The sequence below is a fragment of the Primulina tabacum genome, chromosome 5 (genome assembly GCF_025594145.1).
Source record: "Primulina tabacum isolate GXHZ01 chromosome 5, ASM2559414v2, whole genome shotgun sequence".
NCBI classification, from domain to species: Eukaryota; Viridiplantae; Streptophyta; class Magnoliopsida; order Lamiales; family Gesneriaceae; genus Primulina; species Primulina tabacum.
The window spans coordinates 36005355-36022286 of record NC_134554.1 but is presented as its reverse complement, the minus strand read 5'-3'; the positions used below and the strand labels follow the sequence as shown (position 1 = coordinate 36022286).

Genomic DNA, 16932 nt, shown 5'->3' with positions numbered 1-16932 from the left:
TGTGTCTGGGCAATTAATCCGACATCTTGGTGACCCTGAACAAGAGCGATAATGTTTGGGTCAAAAGAAGAACTGAGTTTGGAAGTCCATAGAGACGTGGGCATGAAAACACAAGACTTGTATCCTAGTGGGCTTGAACACTCACTGGTCCAGCTCACCATTCATAAATTGAATGGGAAAAATTATCTGGAATGGGCCCAATCCATTAAATTGGTAATTGACGGCAATGGAAGACTAGGATACTTGACAGGATAAACAAAGGGCCTGAGAAGGAAGATTCAAAACGGAGCTCATGGAAGTCTGAAAATTCCATGGTAATTGCATGGCTTATAAACTCCATGGAACCTTCAACAGGGAAAACCTACCTGTTTCTTCCCACTGTGAATGGCGTTTGTCAGAATGTGTTCTGCCGTAAAAAAAGAATTTCTTTTGGGATGCTGTGAGGGAGACATTGTGATTTGGAAAATTCCTCCCAGATTTTTTAGTTGAAAACCATGTTGTGGAATTCCAAGCAAGGGGAAAGAAACATGATCGATTATTACAATGAGATGTGAGCACTATCACATGAACTAGACTCGTGTTACAGAGAATCTTAGGAATGCAAGAACGACAATATAAAATACCAAAAGCACATGGAAAATGATCGTGTGTATGTGTTTCTTGCAGGACTAAATCGAAAGCTTGATGATGTTTGTGACAGAATTCTGGGGAAGAAACCCATGCCATCCCTTAGCGAATTTTTTGCAGAAATAAGAAGAGAAGATAATAGATGTCGGGTAATGTCAAGTAGAAAACCTGTGCCTACAACTGAAGTGTCAGCCTTGGTGTCCAATAGCACAACCAGTTACTAGCAGTCTTGACAATTGCAGAAAGGGGAAATAATCAAGTGTATGAGACTTGCTGGGAACTGCATGGCAAACCACAAAACTGGAAGCCGAAATTTCCAAAGCTAGAGGGTTGAGAATTTAATGCAAATCACACTGAAGCTGGAGAAGAAACCGGGGCAACCTCTGGAAAACCTATTTTTAGTTAGGAACAGTTAGACCAATTGTATAGAATTTTCCAAGCCACGCAGTTCTCGAAACCCACTTCGGTGTCATCCTCTAGTTCATTAGCTCAGCAAGGTAACTTCTTCCAGCATATAGTTTTACATACATCTATCTTATTTGATGATCCATGGATAATAAATTCAGGAGCAACCGACCATATGACAGGTTCATCTAGATTATTTTTATCTTATACCCCATGTGCAGGAAACAAAAAAATAAAGATAGCCGATGACTCCTTATTCCCAATTGCAGGAAAATGATCCATCGCTATTTCAAAAAAATTGACTTTGCACAATGGTCTCCATGTCTGTAATCTTTCTTATGACTTACTGTCGATCAGCAGGTTGACTAGAAAACAGTAGATTGACTAGAAAACTTAACTGTTATGCTAAATTTCCTCAAAATTTGTGTGAATTTAAGGATTCGGACTTGGGGATGACGATTGGTAGTGCTAGGGAGATAGTTGGAGTCAGCTTCTTTGAGAGATCTGACTCGCATAAACAAGCCCAGCAATCCAGTATTGAACCAAGTCCAAGTACCAAGGATATAATGTTATGGCATCGTAGACTAGGACACCCAAATTTGTCATATTTGAGACATGTTTCCAGCTCTTTTTAAGAATAAAAATTCTTTTGAATTTCAGTGTGACACGTGTCGATTTGCTAAGCATCATCATGCCACTTTCCAGCACATTTACATCAAGCATCTACACATTTTTCCCTTGTTCATAGTGATGTTTGGGGACCATTTCAAATTCCAACGATTTCTTCTGGGAAAAAATGTGTAGATGCTTGATACAAATGTGCTGGAAAAGTGGTGGGACCATTTAAAATTCCAAGGATTTCTTCTGGGAAAAAAATGTTTTTCTCGTTCATAGATTATCATACATGAATGACCTGGGTATACTTGCTAAGTGAAAAATCAGAAGCTGGACATGTTCTCAAAATGTTTTATACAATATTCAGACACAATTTATGAAAAATATTCGAGTGTTTCAGAGTGATATTGGTAAGGAGTATTTTAATCAAATTCTAGGGCATTTTTTTCAGAAAAATGGGATAATTAACCAAAATTCTTGTGTCTGAAGCTTCATCAAAATGGTGTGGCCGAGAGGAAAAATAGACATCTCCTCGAAGTAGCTGAGTCTCTTATGTTCACCACTGGAGTACCCAAGTACTTGTGGGGATGAGCTATTCTAACTGCCACCTATTTGATTAATTGATGTCTTCTAGGACCTTAACTTTTTGATCACCTTTATTCATGTTTAAAGACTACTTCCCCTTGTCATATTTTACTTCTGACATATAGCCTCGAGTGTTTGGATGTGTAGCCTTTGTCCATGTGTATGAACGAGATAAATTGGATCCCCGGGCATTGAAATGTGTTTTCGTTGGATATTCTTTCTACCAAGAAGGGATATAAATGCTTTGATTCTCGAACAAAGAAATTTTTCTTGTCAATGGATGCAACCTTCTTTGAGTCTAAACCTATTTTACTCTTCTGCTGGGGGGAGAATATACTTGATGACTCGTTTCTTGGTTTCTCTCTCTTAATAGGAGCCCTTCTGATGTCATACACGTGAGTCTAGAGCCACTAACAACACAAGCGTTAGCGTCCAGCAATGAGAGTGACATCACAACAAGGGGTGCCAATGAGCGTGTTTGGTCAAGTCTATGTGAGAAGACAACCTCAGAGCAAGAAAGGCCCAATGATCCCACATGACCATGAGACGGAACCGGGAAAAAAATATAATGTCACAACTCCTCCAAATCCATGTATTGAATCTGAGCCATCTCTAGATCTCCCCATCGCCCTTAGAAAAATACTAGATCATGTGCTCAACATCCATTATCTAACCATGTATCCTGCAAGAATATTTCTAAGTTCAAATCTCTCAGTTGCACAGTGTAGATGTTCCTAGGTCTATGCAGAAGGCTCTAACGGTTCCGCATTGGAAGAAGGTTGTTCTTGAAGAAGCATGCCATGAAAAAGAATCAAACATGGGAGATAGTGTCGTTGCCAAGAGGAAAGCAAACATTAGGCTACAAATGAAGAAAGCAAGTAGGCTACAAATGGATATTCAATGTAAAACTCAACTCTGATGAGTAACTGGAGCGATATAAAGCAAGAATTGTTGTCAAGGGATTCACCCAAATCGTAGGCTACAAATGGATATTCAATGTAAAACTCAACTCTGATGAGTAACTGGAGCGATATAAAGCAAGAATTGTTGTCAAGGTAAAAGCACTAGAACAGGAGATGATAATTTTTGATTCATTCATAAAAAAAAAATTAAGATACAGACTTATCTATTTATATTGTAGGTTACAAGAGATAAAAAAGGAAAGAATAAAACTAATTAATCACATCCTAAAATATTGCAATCACTCTAACAATTAGCCTAAGATTTCTCTAGACCTAAACTATTGCAATTATTCTAGCCTAAGATTTCTCTAGACCTAAACTATTGCAATTATTCTAACAATTAGCCTAAGATTTCTCTAGACTGCGTCAACACTCCCCCTCAAGCTGGATGGTAAATGTTGTACATCCCAAGCTTGTCAATCAGTCTTTCGAACATAGGCTTGAACAAAGCCTTTGTTAAGATATCAGCAGTTTGTTGCGACGTAGGAATATAGGACACTTCAAGTATCCCCTTATCAATCTTCTCCTTTATGAAATGCCGATCAATTTCAACGTGTTTGGTACGATCATGGTGAACCGGGTTGTGAGTAATAGCTATGGCAGCTTTGTTGTCGCATAGGATAAGCATAGGGCTCTTTTTCTCTATTCTCAGTTCTTCCAATAACAGTTTGATCCAAAGAGCTTCACAAATTCCAAGAGCCGCTGATCGAAGTTCTGCCTCCGCGCTACTTCGTGCAACAACTGATTGCTTCTTGCTGCGCCAAGTAACCAGATTTCCAAAGACAAAGGAGCAATAACCAGACGTGGAGCGTCGATCATTTGGGCATCCAGCCCAATCGGCATCAACAAAGACTTCAACACACCTCTTTTCTTGCTTTCTGAACATGAGACCACGGCCCGGAGTGCCCTTTAAGTACCGTAATATCCTGATTGCAGCATCAAGATGACATTGGTATGGTGAGTGCATAAATTGACTAATGCAACTCACGGGGAAGGAAATATCCGGCCGGGTGTGCGATAGGTATATCAATCTGCCGACTAACCGTTGAAATCTCCCCCTGTCGACAGGTGTATCATCTGGTTTGGCCTCGAGTTTGATGTTAGGATCCATGGGGGTATCGGCCGGTCTACAACCCATCAATCCGGTATCATTGAGTAAGTTAATGACGTACTATCGCTGTGAAACACAGATTCCAGCCTTGCTTCTAGCTACCTCCATTCCGAGAAAGTATCTCAAGTGACCGAGGTCTTTCATTTCAAAAGAAGTGGCCAATTTCTTCTTAATTCGCTCTATTTCAGCCACGTCATTCCCGGTGATTATAATATCATCAACATATACAATAAGAATAGCAATCTTATCCTTGACCCGATGATAGAACAATGTATGATCACAATGAGCCTGTTTGTACCCGAGAAGATGAACAGTGGTGGAAAATCTGTCGAACCAAGCTTTCGGAGACTGTTTCAAACCGTAGAGAGCTTTCGTTAGCCGGCAAACCTTGTCGTTACTTCCCTGATTGTGAAAACCGGGTGGTAGATCCATGTACACCTCCTCAACGAGATCGCCGTTGAGAAACGCGTTCTTGACATCGAGTTGGTGAAGTGGCCAATCCAAGTTTGCTGCGAGAGAAAGCAACACTCGGATAGTGTTGATTTTGGCTACTGGTGCAAATGTCTCTAGGTAGTCGATACCATAGGTCTGCGTGTATCCCTTAGCCACAAGTCGCGCTTTATATCTGTCAACGCTCCCATCACTATTGCACTTGATGGTGAACAGCCATCTACAACCAACCGGTTTCTTGCCATCGGGTTTCGGAACAATCTCCCATGTCCCATTTTTTTCGAGGGCTTTGATCTCGGCAAATACTGCTGTACGCCACTTGTCATCGCGAAGGGCGTCATCAATGGTTGAGGGAACGGTGGAATGTGACAGGTTAGTGACCAGGGCTTGTAGCGGCTGCGACAACTTAGAATGCCCCAAAAAATGTGAAATAGGATGTTGAGTACATATCCGAGTACCTTTGCGGTGGGCGATCGGGATATCCAAATTTGCCAATTCGGTGGTATCCGGATCGGGCGCTGGGTTTGACGGGGGCGATGCAGAAGGTGCAGGTTCGATATTCTTGTGCTTGCGTCTGCTGTAAGTTGCTGCAAAGCGGTCAGTGGTTCCACGAGGAGGATGAGTTGGTGTTACAGAAATTTCAGCGGGTGGACTTGAAGGTGGAATTGGATTTGGAGCAGGAGTAGTAGGCGGATTTTGTGGTATACTGGGTGAAGGCTGCGGATTTTCTGGAATTAAATGTGGCTCCAAGGTGGACGGAAATCCCAAAAATAATTCTGGCTCTAAGGCCTGATTTTGTGGGATTTGAGTGTTAAGTTGGGATGGAGGTGGGATTTGTGACTCTTGTATTGGATTCGGTTCCCATAAATATTCCCAAAAAAAATTTTTGGTTCTAGGCGAGGAAGTAGGATCGGGAGCATAATTATGAGGGGAGATGAGAATTGGATTCGGAGTAGGGGGATAGAACGATTGCGATTCAAGAAATGTGACATCCCGTGAAATAAAATATTTTCTTTTGGATGGAGAATAACATCGATAACCCTTTTGTGTAGAAGAATAACCAACAAACATACATTTGTGGCTACGAGGATCCAACTTAGACCTAGAATTATCATGAATATGAACAAACGCCGAACATCCAAACGTACGTAGAGGAAGATCAGTGAATATTTTGGACTTTGGGAATGATTTTCTGAGGGTATTTAATGGTGTTTGGAATTTTAACACCCGAGACGGAAGTCTGTTGATTAGGTAACATGCGGTTAAAATAGCATCCCCCCAATAGATTTTTGGAACATTGTTTGTGAAAAGAAGGGCGCGAGCGACCTCTAAAAGGTGTCGATTTTTCCTTTCGGAAACCCCATTTTGTTGAGGGGTATCAACACATGAACTGTGATGAATAATACCATGTTTTGAAGAAAATTCATTGAGTGATGAATTGAAATACTCGGTGCCATTGTCAGACCGAAGGATTTGTATTTTAGAGTTAAATTGAGTAAGGATCATATTGTAGAACTGTTCAAAAATTTTCAAAACTTCAGATTTGTTAGGAAGGAGAAAAATCCAACAGACACGAGAGTGATCATCAATAAATGTAATAAACCATTTTTTATTAGAAATTGAAGCGACTCGAGACGAACCCCACAAATCACTGTGTATGAGAGAGAATGGCCTAGATTCATGATAAAGATGAATGGGAAAAGGTATGCGAGTATGTTTAGCTATCTGACATACTTCGCATACAAACCTATCACAAGAGTGAAACAACGAAGGAAACAAATGTTTTAAATAAGAAAAACTTGGGTGACCAAGGCGTTGATGAAGTAACATTATTTGTTGGGGACGAGATTGATGTGTAGAATCATGGACCACTTGGCAGCACCGAACAGTAGAATCAGCTCGTAGAAAGTGATATAAACCCGACACCTCAGCAGCACGCCCAATCGTCTTCCCCGAGGCCCGATCCTGAAAAATACACAACTTAGGTGAAAGATTGGCAATACAATCGGAGTCAAGGGTGAGTTTGCTAATCGACAGCAAGTTGTAAGTCAATTGAGGGACAAACAAGACATTCTGTAATATCATACGGGGACTCAACGAAACAGTGCCAATACCAAGAACAGGAGAAATTGAACCATCTGCCAAAGTTACTGATCTAGATCTTTGGCATGGTTGATATGATGAGAAAAGGGTGCGAACTCCGGACATGTGTTCGGATGCACCTGAATCAATAATCCAACACTCACCAGAGTTACCAGGGTCGGTAACAGAGGAAGAAGTACCGTGCGCCATCAGTGAAGTCGAGGTGGAAAGGAACTGGCCAAGTTGATTGAGTTGTGCTTGAGAGAATGTTGCAGCGGATGATGGTGTGTTGTTGTCGACTTTCACCGGTACGGCTGGCTTGGTGGACTCGGCGTTACGCTGGCTGCGTGGCACCCAGTCAGCTGGCTTGCCGTGGAGCTTCCAACATGTGGCTTTAGTATGATGAGGTCGGTTGCAATGTTCACACCACAGCTGCGGTTTGCGGGATCCTCGAGCGGCCATGGCAGAGGCATCATGATTGGTGGCAACGGGTATGGTAGCTTCACCGAGCATAATTCGTTTCCTCTGTTCTTCTCGACGGACTTCGGAGAAAATGGTATCAAGGCTCGGTAATGGCTTGATACTCAGAATCCGTCCACGAGCATCATCCAGGGATGGATGTAGGCCGGTGAGGAAGTCATAGGTTCTTTCTTTGGCGAGCAATTTTTGGTAGATCTCACGGTTGGCAGCATTGGTCCACTCAGGTTGAGTGAAGAGATCGAGTTCTTGCCACAGTTTTGTTAGCGAAACGAAGTACTGAGTTACAGTACCATCGTCTTGTCGCAGATTACGAGAGCGAGTCCGGAGGTCGAACATCTGATTCGAGTCTTCAACATCTGAGTAGGCTAAGGCAACAGCGTCCCAAATAGCCTTTGCTGTTGGGTAATGGAGGTAGATCTCTGCAATGGAGTCGTCCATAGAGTGAAGAAGCCAGGCCGTAACCATGGAATTCTGAATATCCCACGCTGTAAACGAAGGATCAGATTGGTTTGGTGTCGAAATGGAACCATCAAGGTATCCAAATCGTCCTTTCCCGCGGATAATGAGTTGGACGGAACGAGACCACTGTAAGTAGTTCCGGCCACTGAGTTTAAAGCTGGTAATTTGGAATGGAAGGGAGTTATCAGAGGCACTGAGAACAGGTTGCATCTCTGATTTTTCCATAGATGAAAAAATATTCAAAAAAGGCTTTTATTGCTCTGATACCATAAAAGCACTAGAACAGGAGATGATAATTTTTGATTCATTCATAAAAAAAAAATTAAGATACAGACTTATCTATTTATATTGTAGGTTACAAGAGATAAAAAAGGAAAGAATAAAACTAATTAATCACATCCTAAAATATTGCAATCACTCTAACAATTAGCCTAAGATTTCTCTAGACCTAAACTATTGCAATTATTCTAGCCTAAGATTTCTCTAGACCTAAACTATTGCAATTATTCTAACAATTAGCCTAAGATTTCTCTAGACTGCGTCAACACAAGGGATTCACCCAAACATATGAGATTGATTATTAAGAAACTTTTGCTCTCGTGGCAAAAATAAATGCAACAAGAATCTTACTTTCTTTAGCTGCGAATCTGGATTGGCCCCTACACCAGTTGGATGTGAAAAATGCTTTTCTCAATGGCAAATTGGAAGAGAAAGTGTATATGAATGCTCCCATTGGTTTTGATGATCAATTGAAGAAAGAATTTGTAAATTTAAAAAGTCTATATGGACTAAAAGTAGTCCCCATGGTTTGAAAATTTTTCCACATCGGTCAAAAAACAAGGCTATACTCGGGACAGTCAGATCACACAATGTTTGTGAAACATACCAAGGGTGGAAAGGTGGCGGTTCTAATTGTGTATGTTGATGACGTTATTTTAACAGGAAGCGATGAGATTGAAATAACAAGACTGAATGAATGTCTTGCATCATAGTTTGAGGTCAAGGACTTGGGCCCCTTGCGTTATTTCTTGGGAATGAAAGTTTCCAGATCAAGAAATGGAATATACGTCTCACAAGAAGTATATCTTGGATCTACTTGAAGAAACTAGGATGAGTGGTTAAAGACCTAGTGATACTTCTATAGACCCAAACTTGAAACTGAGAAATGTGATTGAAGGCAACGATCAGTGGGAAAGTTAATTCATCTTTCTTACACACAACCCGATATTGCCTTCACAATGAGTATGATGAGCCATTTCATGCACTCGTCTTATGAGGAACACTTGGAAGTTGTCTACAAAATCTTGGGATACTTAAAGAACACTCATGGGAAAGGATTACCATTCAAGAAGAGTGACCAGAGGAGCATAGAAGGATTTATAGACGTTGATTGGGCTGGATCAACTAACTACAGACATAAGATCAACTTTAGGGTACTGTAATTTTCTGTGGGGAAGTCTAGCCACCTGGAGGAGTAGAAAAAAATGTTGCTGAAGCTGAATTGAGGGCTATTGCAAATGGGCCTAGCCATCTGGAGGAGTAAAAAAAATGTTGTAGCGAGGAGCAATGCTGAAGCTGAATTGAGTGCTATTGCAAATGGAGTATGTGAATTACTATGGCTTAAGATGGTCCTTGAAGAATTGAAGCTAGAAGTAGAAATGCATGTGAAACTGTTAGGTGACAACAACTCAACTATTAGCATTGCAAATATTCCAGTTCAGCACGATAGAACCAAGCATATTGAGATTGATAGACACTTTATCAAGGAAAAGTTAGAAATTGGGGTGATATATATTCCTTATGTCAGCTGAGCGACAGATTGTAGATTGTTTAACTAAAGGGCACTTTCGACCAAAGTTTGAAGAATTCACAAGCAAGTTGGGCATGATCGATATCTTTGCTCTAACTTGAGGGGAGTGTGGAGAAAGAGAAACAAAACAAGTTATTTGTACAAGATTATTTGAGAATATTTTGTTTCTGTTGTGTATATTATAATTAAGATAGTTAATTTTTTGTACCGTAGGATTGCTAGTTGTGTATATAATGAGGCACTTTGTATCTTAATGAAGAGAAGAAACATATTATTCATACCACTGATACAATGTTCTTCTCTCTCTTGTGCATATTTTCCTTGTATTTGGTTTGTTCGCTGATAGGATACATACATAGTGAAGTACTAAAGTGTGATGTTTCATCCTATTAGCCTGCAACGTAGCAGTGACATCTAGTAGTGGCAATTAAGTCTATGCACAATGGTTTTTTCCCTTTTTCTTGTTCTGGCTTGTTGTAAATTGATGTCTTGATTTTAAAATCACAACAGCGCGGTTAAAAGAAGCTTGTCACGTTCTTAAATATTTCCAGGTTACAAACACACCTGGAATATTATGACAACACAAGTGTGAGTTGAACCATCGGCAGTAAGTAATACAAACTTTTTACTTTCGCCGAGGTTCTTCCACTTTTGAATAATTTTGATTTTTCTTGCTTTAATCCTCATGCTCCTACTTGATTAACCTGGAGAAAGTAGGTTTAATTTTTCATTTTGTCAGTTTCTCTGTAATGTTTCTACCTTGGACAAAGTAGTTTTATATATTTTTTATTAGTTTCCCTGTAATTGTCGAGAATATGAATTATTTAGGGAAGGTTTGAGGTGTAAATCAAGTAAATATGATCAATAGGTTGTCAAGTTTATTTTAGGTAGTTTTATTTTAGGTTGATATTCTTTCCCTTTAAATTAGTAATTCTATCCCTGATATTGGGCTGTAATTATGTTGTAAATTACTATAAAGGCAATCTCAATAGTAGAAAAGAATTATTCCCTCAAATCGTCTCTTTCAAGTTGGTATCAGAGCCACCATTTTCTGCCCAGAATTTTTTGCGCCATTACCCTAAGCCAGAACCATGTCAGAACATTCTAGCGAATCCACCACCATTCCCCAGTCTTCCTCACAACCCACAGTGACTAGAGATCTGCCAAAAACCACCTCTGATTCACACCCTGTTCAAATAACCACCATCAGGCTGAACGGCGACAACTTCTTGCGATGGTCTCAGTCGGTGAGAATGTATATCCGGGGGCGAGGAAAGACGGGATATTTAACGGGTGACAAGAAAGCTCCGTCAGAAGATGACCCAATGTATGCTACATGGGATGCAGAAAATTCCATGGTAATGACGTGGCTGGTAAACTCCATGGAAGAGGAGATTGGCGCAAATTATATGTGTTTTCCAACGGCATATGAGTTATGGGAAAATATAAATCAGATGTATTCGGCAGGGAGAAGAAACCGTCACCAAGTACTTCAACTCCTTGAAGAGAATCTGGCAGGACCTTGACCGCTTTGATGCTTATGAGTGGAAGAATGCTGAAGATGGACAGCACCACAAGAAAACAGTGGAAAATGATCGTATCTTCAAGTTCTTGGCTGGCCTCAATGTTGAGTTCGACGAGGTGAGGGGGAGAATTATCGGTAGGAGGCCGCTGCCATCCCTCGGCAAAGTCTTCTCTGAAGTTAGGAGGGAGGAGAGCCGGAGGAATGTTATGCTCGGCAAGAAAGGACCTGCTGCTACCGTTGAAGGTTCTGCTCTTACTTCTACAGGCCTAAACGTGCGCAGAGGTGCTGCCAACCTACGTAAACTAGAGGAGAAACCAAGTGTATGGTGTGACTATTGCAACAGGCCACGTCACACCCGAGAAACCTGCTGGAAGATTCATGGCAAACCCGCCAACTTCAAGGGGAGAACAGGGGAGAAAACTGGCCGTGCCTTTCCCACTGCAAATGAGGCCGAGACTACTGCCAGCACCATCACCAAAAAACAGCTGGAGCAACTTCTAGCACTGGTAAAATCTGTTTCATCGTCTAGTGCTCCTAGTGTCTCCGTGGCACATACAGGTAACGAAATAAATGCCTTTTCTTGTGGTTTCGGAATTTCTACTCCATGGATAATTGATTCTGGAGCATCTGATCATATGACCAACTCCTTGAACTTGTTAAAACTATACTCACCGTATTCTGAAAATAGAAAAGTTAGGATTGCAAATGGGAGTTTTTCACCTATTGTCGGAAAAGTTTTGGTCCAAATTTCTGAAAAAATAGACCTTAAGTCTGTTCTCTATGTACCTAAACTCACCTGCAGCCTTTTGTTAGTAGCAAATTATCCAAAGATTCTAACTGTCGTGTGGTTTTCTGTGACTCTCATTGTATTTTTCAGAGCCGGAGCTCGGGGAAGATGATTGGCAGTGCTAGAATGGTTAATGGTTTTTACTATTTTGAGAATATTTTACCTGGTAATAAAATTGTTCAAGGGCTTAGTAGTATTAGTTCCCTTTCTGTTCGTGATCAAATAATGGTCTGGCATTGCCGTTTAGGCCACCCCAGTTTTTCATATATGAAACATCTATTTCCTGATTTGTTTAAAAAAATGAATCCCTTAGACTTTCAATGTGAATGTTGTGTTCTTGCAAAAAGTCAACGTAGAACATATGTTTCTAAACCTTATTTTGAATCAAAACCTTTTTACTTATTTCACAGTGATGTGTGGGGACCCTCAAAGGTAACTTCATCATCTGGAAAAAAATGGTTTGTAACTTTTACCGATGACCATACTAGACTGTGTTGGGTATTTTTAATGAGCGAAAAAACTGAAGTTGGAAAATTTTTTAAAGAATTTTACAATTTGATTGAAAACCAATTTCAGACAAAAATAAGCATTTTGAGAACCGATAATGGAACAGAGTATTTCAATCAATATGTAGAGACTTTTTTGAAGGAAAATGTCGTATTACATCAATCAACCTGTCCTGACACTCCAGAACAAAATGGGGTATCGGAAAGGAAAAACAAGCACTTACTTGAAGTTGCTAGGGCCATAATGTTTTACATGAATGTGCCAAAATACTTGTGGGGAGATGCAATTTTAACTGCAGCATATTTGATTAATAGGATGCCCACACGAGTTTTAAAATACATCACTCCGCTGGGCTGTTTGAAAATTTTTTTTCCGGAATCTCGAATCAATTCGAATTTACCACTAAAAATATTTGGCTGCACCGCATATGTACACATACCTAAAAGATCCCGATCGAAATTGGATCCTAGGGCAGAAAAATGTGTCTTTTTAGGATATGCTGCAAATCGCAAAGGCTACAAATTTTTTAATCCTCTCACGAAACGTTTTTTATGACAATGGATGCCACCTTCATGGAAACAAAACCATATTTTACCAAAAATTTAATTCAGGGGGAGAATAATCTAAGGGAATCAAATTTTTGGGAAATATCCGAACCTCTTCCAAATTTGGTTATTGACCAACCTCTTGACTTTCAAAATGAAAAAAATGGGGAGTCTGAATCCACAATTGTCGACCGTGAAATTGGTCTGTCGGAAAAGGAAATACTACGAATGGAGAAGAACCGAAATATCCTTGAACCTGTGGTTTATTCTAGGAGAAATGTCCTCAGAAGAAGCGGAGATGAATTAATCATTCCAGCACAAGCTTCATTGGAAGCCCCAGGCAAAGGAACTATGGATACTCCAGGTACCTCTTTTCTCCCCCACTCACAGAAAAACATTCCTCTATCTGTTATTCATGAGCCTTCCAATGTCAGTCTCGAGAGTCCAACCCCAATTGTCCCACAAGAAAATGATCTGGACCTTCCCATTGCCTTTCGAAAAGGTATTCGAACCTGCACCAAATACCCCATTGCCAGATATATAACCTATGATCATTTATCCGAAACACATAAGGCATTTACTACTAATATTTCGAAACATGATGTGCCTAGAAACATTCAGGAAGCACTGGAGGACCCGGATTGGAGATTAGCAGTGTTCGAAGAAATGAAGGCCTTAAAGAAGAATGGTACTTGGGAAATTGTTGAAGCACCTAAGGATCAGAAGATAGTAGGATGCAAATGGGTTTTCACAATAAAGAGCAAAGCGGATGGTAGTGTAGAGAGGTATAAGGCAAGACTTGTAGCAAAAGGCTTTACGCAGACATACGGAATAGATTACCAGGAAACATTTGCTCCTGTTGCAAAAATTAACTCAATTCGAGTACTACTGTCACTTGCGGTTAATCTCAATTGGCCCTTGTATCAGTTGGATGTTAAAAATGCATTCCTAATGGAGATCTAGATGAAGAGGTGTTTATGAGACTCCCTCCGGGTTTTGAACCAAAGTTTGGACTTGGCAAGGTGTGTAGACTGAAGATGTCTCTGTATGGTCTTAAGCAGTCTCCGAGGGCATGGTTTGAACGTTTTGGCAAGGCTGTGAAGCGACTTGGTTATGTTCAAAGTCAAGATGATCACACCATGTTTTACAAACACTCAAAGGAAGGTAAAACTGCTGTGTTAATTGTATATGTTGATGATATCATCTTAACAGGGAGTGACTACGAGGAACTTGGAGGCTTGCAAAAGAATTTGAAATCAAGGACTTGGGAGTGTTGAAATAGTTTCTTGGAATGGAGTTTGCAAGATCCAAGGAAGGTATATTTGTCAATCAACGCAAATATGTCCTTGATTTGTTGACTGAAACAGGTATGCTAGGATGTAAGCCGGCTGAGACACCTATGGAGCCCAACGTCAAACTGCAACCAGCAGGGACAGAATCTGTAAAGGAAAGGAAGCGCTATCAGAGACTTGTCGGGAGGCTCATTTATTTATCACACACTCGATCTGATATAGCCTTCCCCGTGAGTGTAGTCAGCCAATTCATGCACTCGCCTGGGTCAGAACATTTCGAAGCAGTGTACAGGATCCTAAGGTATCTGAAGGGAACACCAGGTAAAGGTTTTCTGTTTAAACGTCTGGGACATCTGCAAGTTGAAGCCTATACTGATGCAGACTGGGCGGGAAGTCTAACTGATAGAAGGTCTACTTCGGGATATTGCTCATTTGTGGGTGGCAATTTAGTCACCTGGCGTAGCAAGAAACAGAATGTGGTAGCTCAAAGCAGCGCAGAGGCCGAGTTCAGAGCCTTAGCACGGGGAATTTGTGAGGTCTTGTGGATTAAGAAATTATTATTAGAGTTGAAGATTTCAGAGTCAGTGCCAATGAAGATGCATTGTGACAACAGAGCAGCAATTTCAATTGCACATAATCCAGTACTTCATGATCGCACAAAGCATGTGGAAGTCGACAAGCACTTCATCAAAGAAAAAATAGACAATAGTGTGATTTGTGTGGACTATGTCCCTACTAAGGAACAAGTAGCTGATCTACTTACGAAGGGATTATACAAGAGACAGTTCGAATGGTTAGTGAGCAAGCTGGGTATGGAAGACATCTTCAAACCAGCTTGAGGGGGAGTGTCGAGAATATGAATTATTTAGGGAAGGTTTGAGGTGTAAATCAAGTAAATATGGTAAATAGGTTGTCAAGTTTATTTTAGATAGTTTTATTTTAGGTTGATATTCTTTCCCTTTAAATTAGTAATTCTATCCCTGATATTGGGTTGTAATTATGTTGTAAATTACTATAAAGGCAATCTCAATAGTAGAAAAGAATTATTCCCTCAAATCGTCTCTTTCAAGTGTAATACCTCCATGTTATAATGTGGCACACAAGACCTTTTTGGTTCTGAAAATGTAATTATACTCCTCGTTAATTAGATTCATTATTAGTTCTACAAAGCTTTAAAGCCTTTAGAGAGTATGATGCACTTTCAGAAGAGAAGTGTGGGTTCCGTTTACAGGGACTCTTGAAACTTTTCTATTTAATACTTTTATCAAATATGTATGTCACCCTCAGGGCTTTTGTTCTTGACGTGTACATCTAGATTTTGCACTAGATCATCTTTCTGTTAACACTTTTGGGATCTATAATTCAAGTTTTTTGGGGATCTTCAAAAGAGTTGAATTGATAAGTGAAATGCATAAATGAATTCCTCTCTTACGTTCTATTTCTTCCTGAAACAAGGTATGCATATTTTTCACTGGGCTCTCTGATTCAAGCTTGTTTGGGGAGCCTCAAATGAGTTTATTTATGAATGACATGCACAAATGCGCTCTCTTTTTGTTTACTACTGCCTGAAATGAATATTGGATAATATATGCATGTTTTTCACATAAACAGAGTAAGTGGACAAATTTACTCCACTCTTTTCTGTTCCATACTTTGACAAATTTATGATGCAACAGCTTTTCACAATTGGGTCCTCTGTATAATAGTCAACATAAAGAAAGGTTATGCTGGACTCAAGGTTTTTGTTGTCTTCATTGGAAATAACACAAATCTATATCAGTTAAAGAAACAATGAGATATCATAAAGACTCAATATGAAATATGATTGTTCAAAATTTGATTATGTTTGGTGAATTTTTCTTAGGACATTATCACTGCTATTTTTCGATATAGAAATGGGAAATTATTTTGTATGTGTTAGTTCGCCCATACAGCCACAACACCCACTTTTGCAAAGTATTGTTCACATTAGCTACTTTTAACATTAGAAAGCTTGTGTTTCTCTTCCTTATTTTTACTATCTATGCTGATTTGTTACATAAGCGATAAAAATGCAAAATTTCCTTATCGAAACAATAAAAGAGACGAATTATCTGTGACGCAATGTCATACATGTCATGAGTGAAAGAAGCTGTGGAGATAGTAAAGGAATAAAAATGTCAGCAAGCACCACTGTGTTCTACAAACATCTGGAAATGAACTGCATGATGTTACTTTGGCCTCATAAAGTGCCACTTGTCTTGAGATTAAAAAATGCTTGTTCGGTTTCCTATTGTTTCATTTCATTAATTGAATCTGACATTAAAAAAAAGAGGGGAAACAATTATTATTCAGAAGGATTATCTATCCAATTTGTTGTGAATGTTTGACACTAGTTTATATCCTATGGCAATTTGGAATTAGTAAAAGTCCTCTCTTTCATCAAGTGGTTTCTCTTTGTTAACTAGGATGCAATGATTTAGAGTATCTCATTGATTTTCGGTGTCCTCTTGATTGTAGAAATTTCAGAGACGTGAATATGCAAAGACAAGGTTGTTTAAAACTGAAGGGCGTGGATGGGGTCTTGTTGCTGATGAATGTATAAAGGTTATCCATTAAACAAATTTCATTTTTCTTTCTTATGAGGTCATATTATAAATTTTAGCATCAGTTGTAAAATATCTTACCGTTGGTTCCAAAACTACTATACA

General features: G+C 39.7%; 1 protein-coding gene across 1 annotated transcript in view; it reads left to right on the top strand.

Moving 5' to 3' along the window:
- The window catches only part of LOC142547493 (histone-lysine N-methyltransferase ASHH1), a 39332-nt gene that overhangs the window by 18492 nt on the left and 3908 nt on the right, over positions 1-16932 (top strand). Inside the window, exon 4 of the mRNA XM_075655820.1 lies at positions 16742-16828. Coding sequence (XP_075511935.1) covers positions 16742-16828 — 87 coding nt within the window. The remainder of the gene's footprint in view (positions 1-16741; positions 16829-16932) is intronic.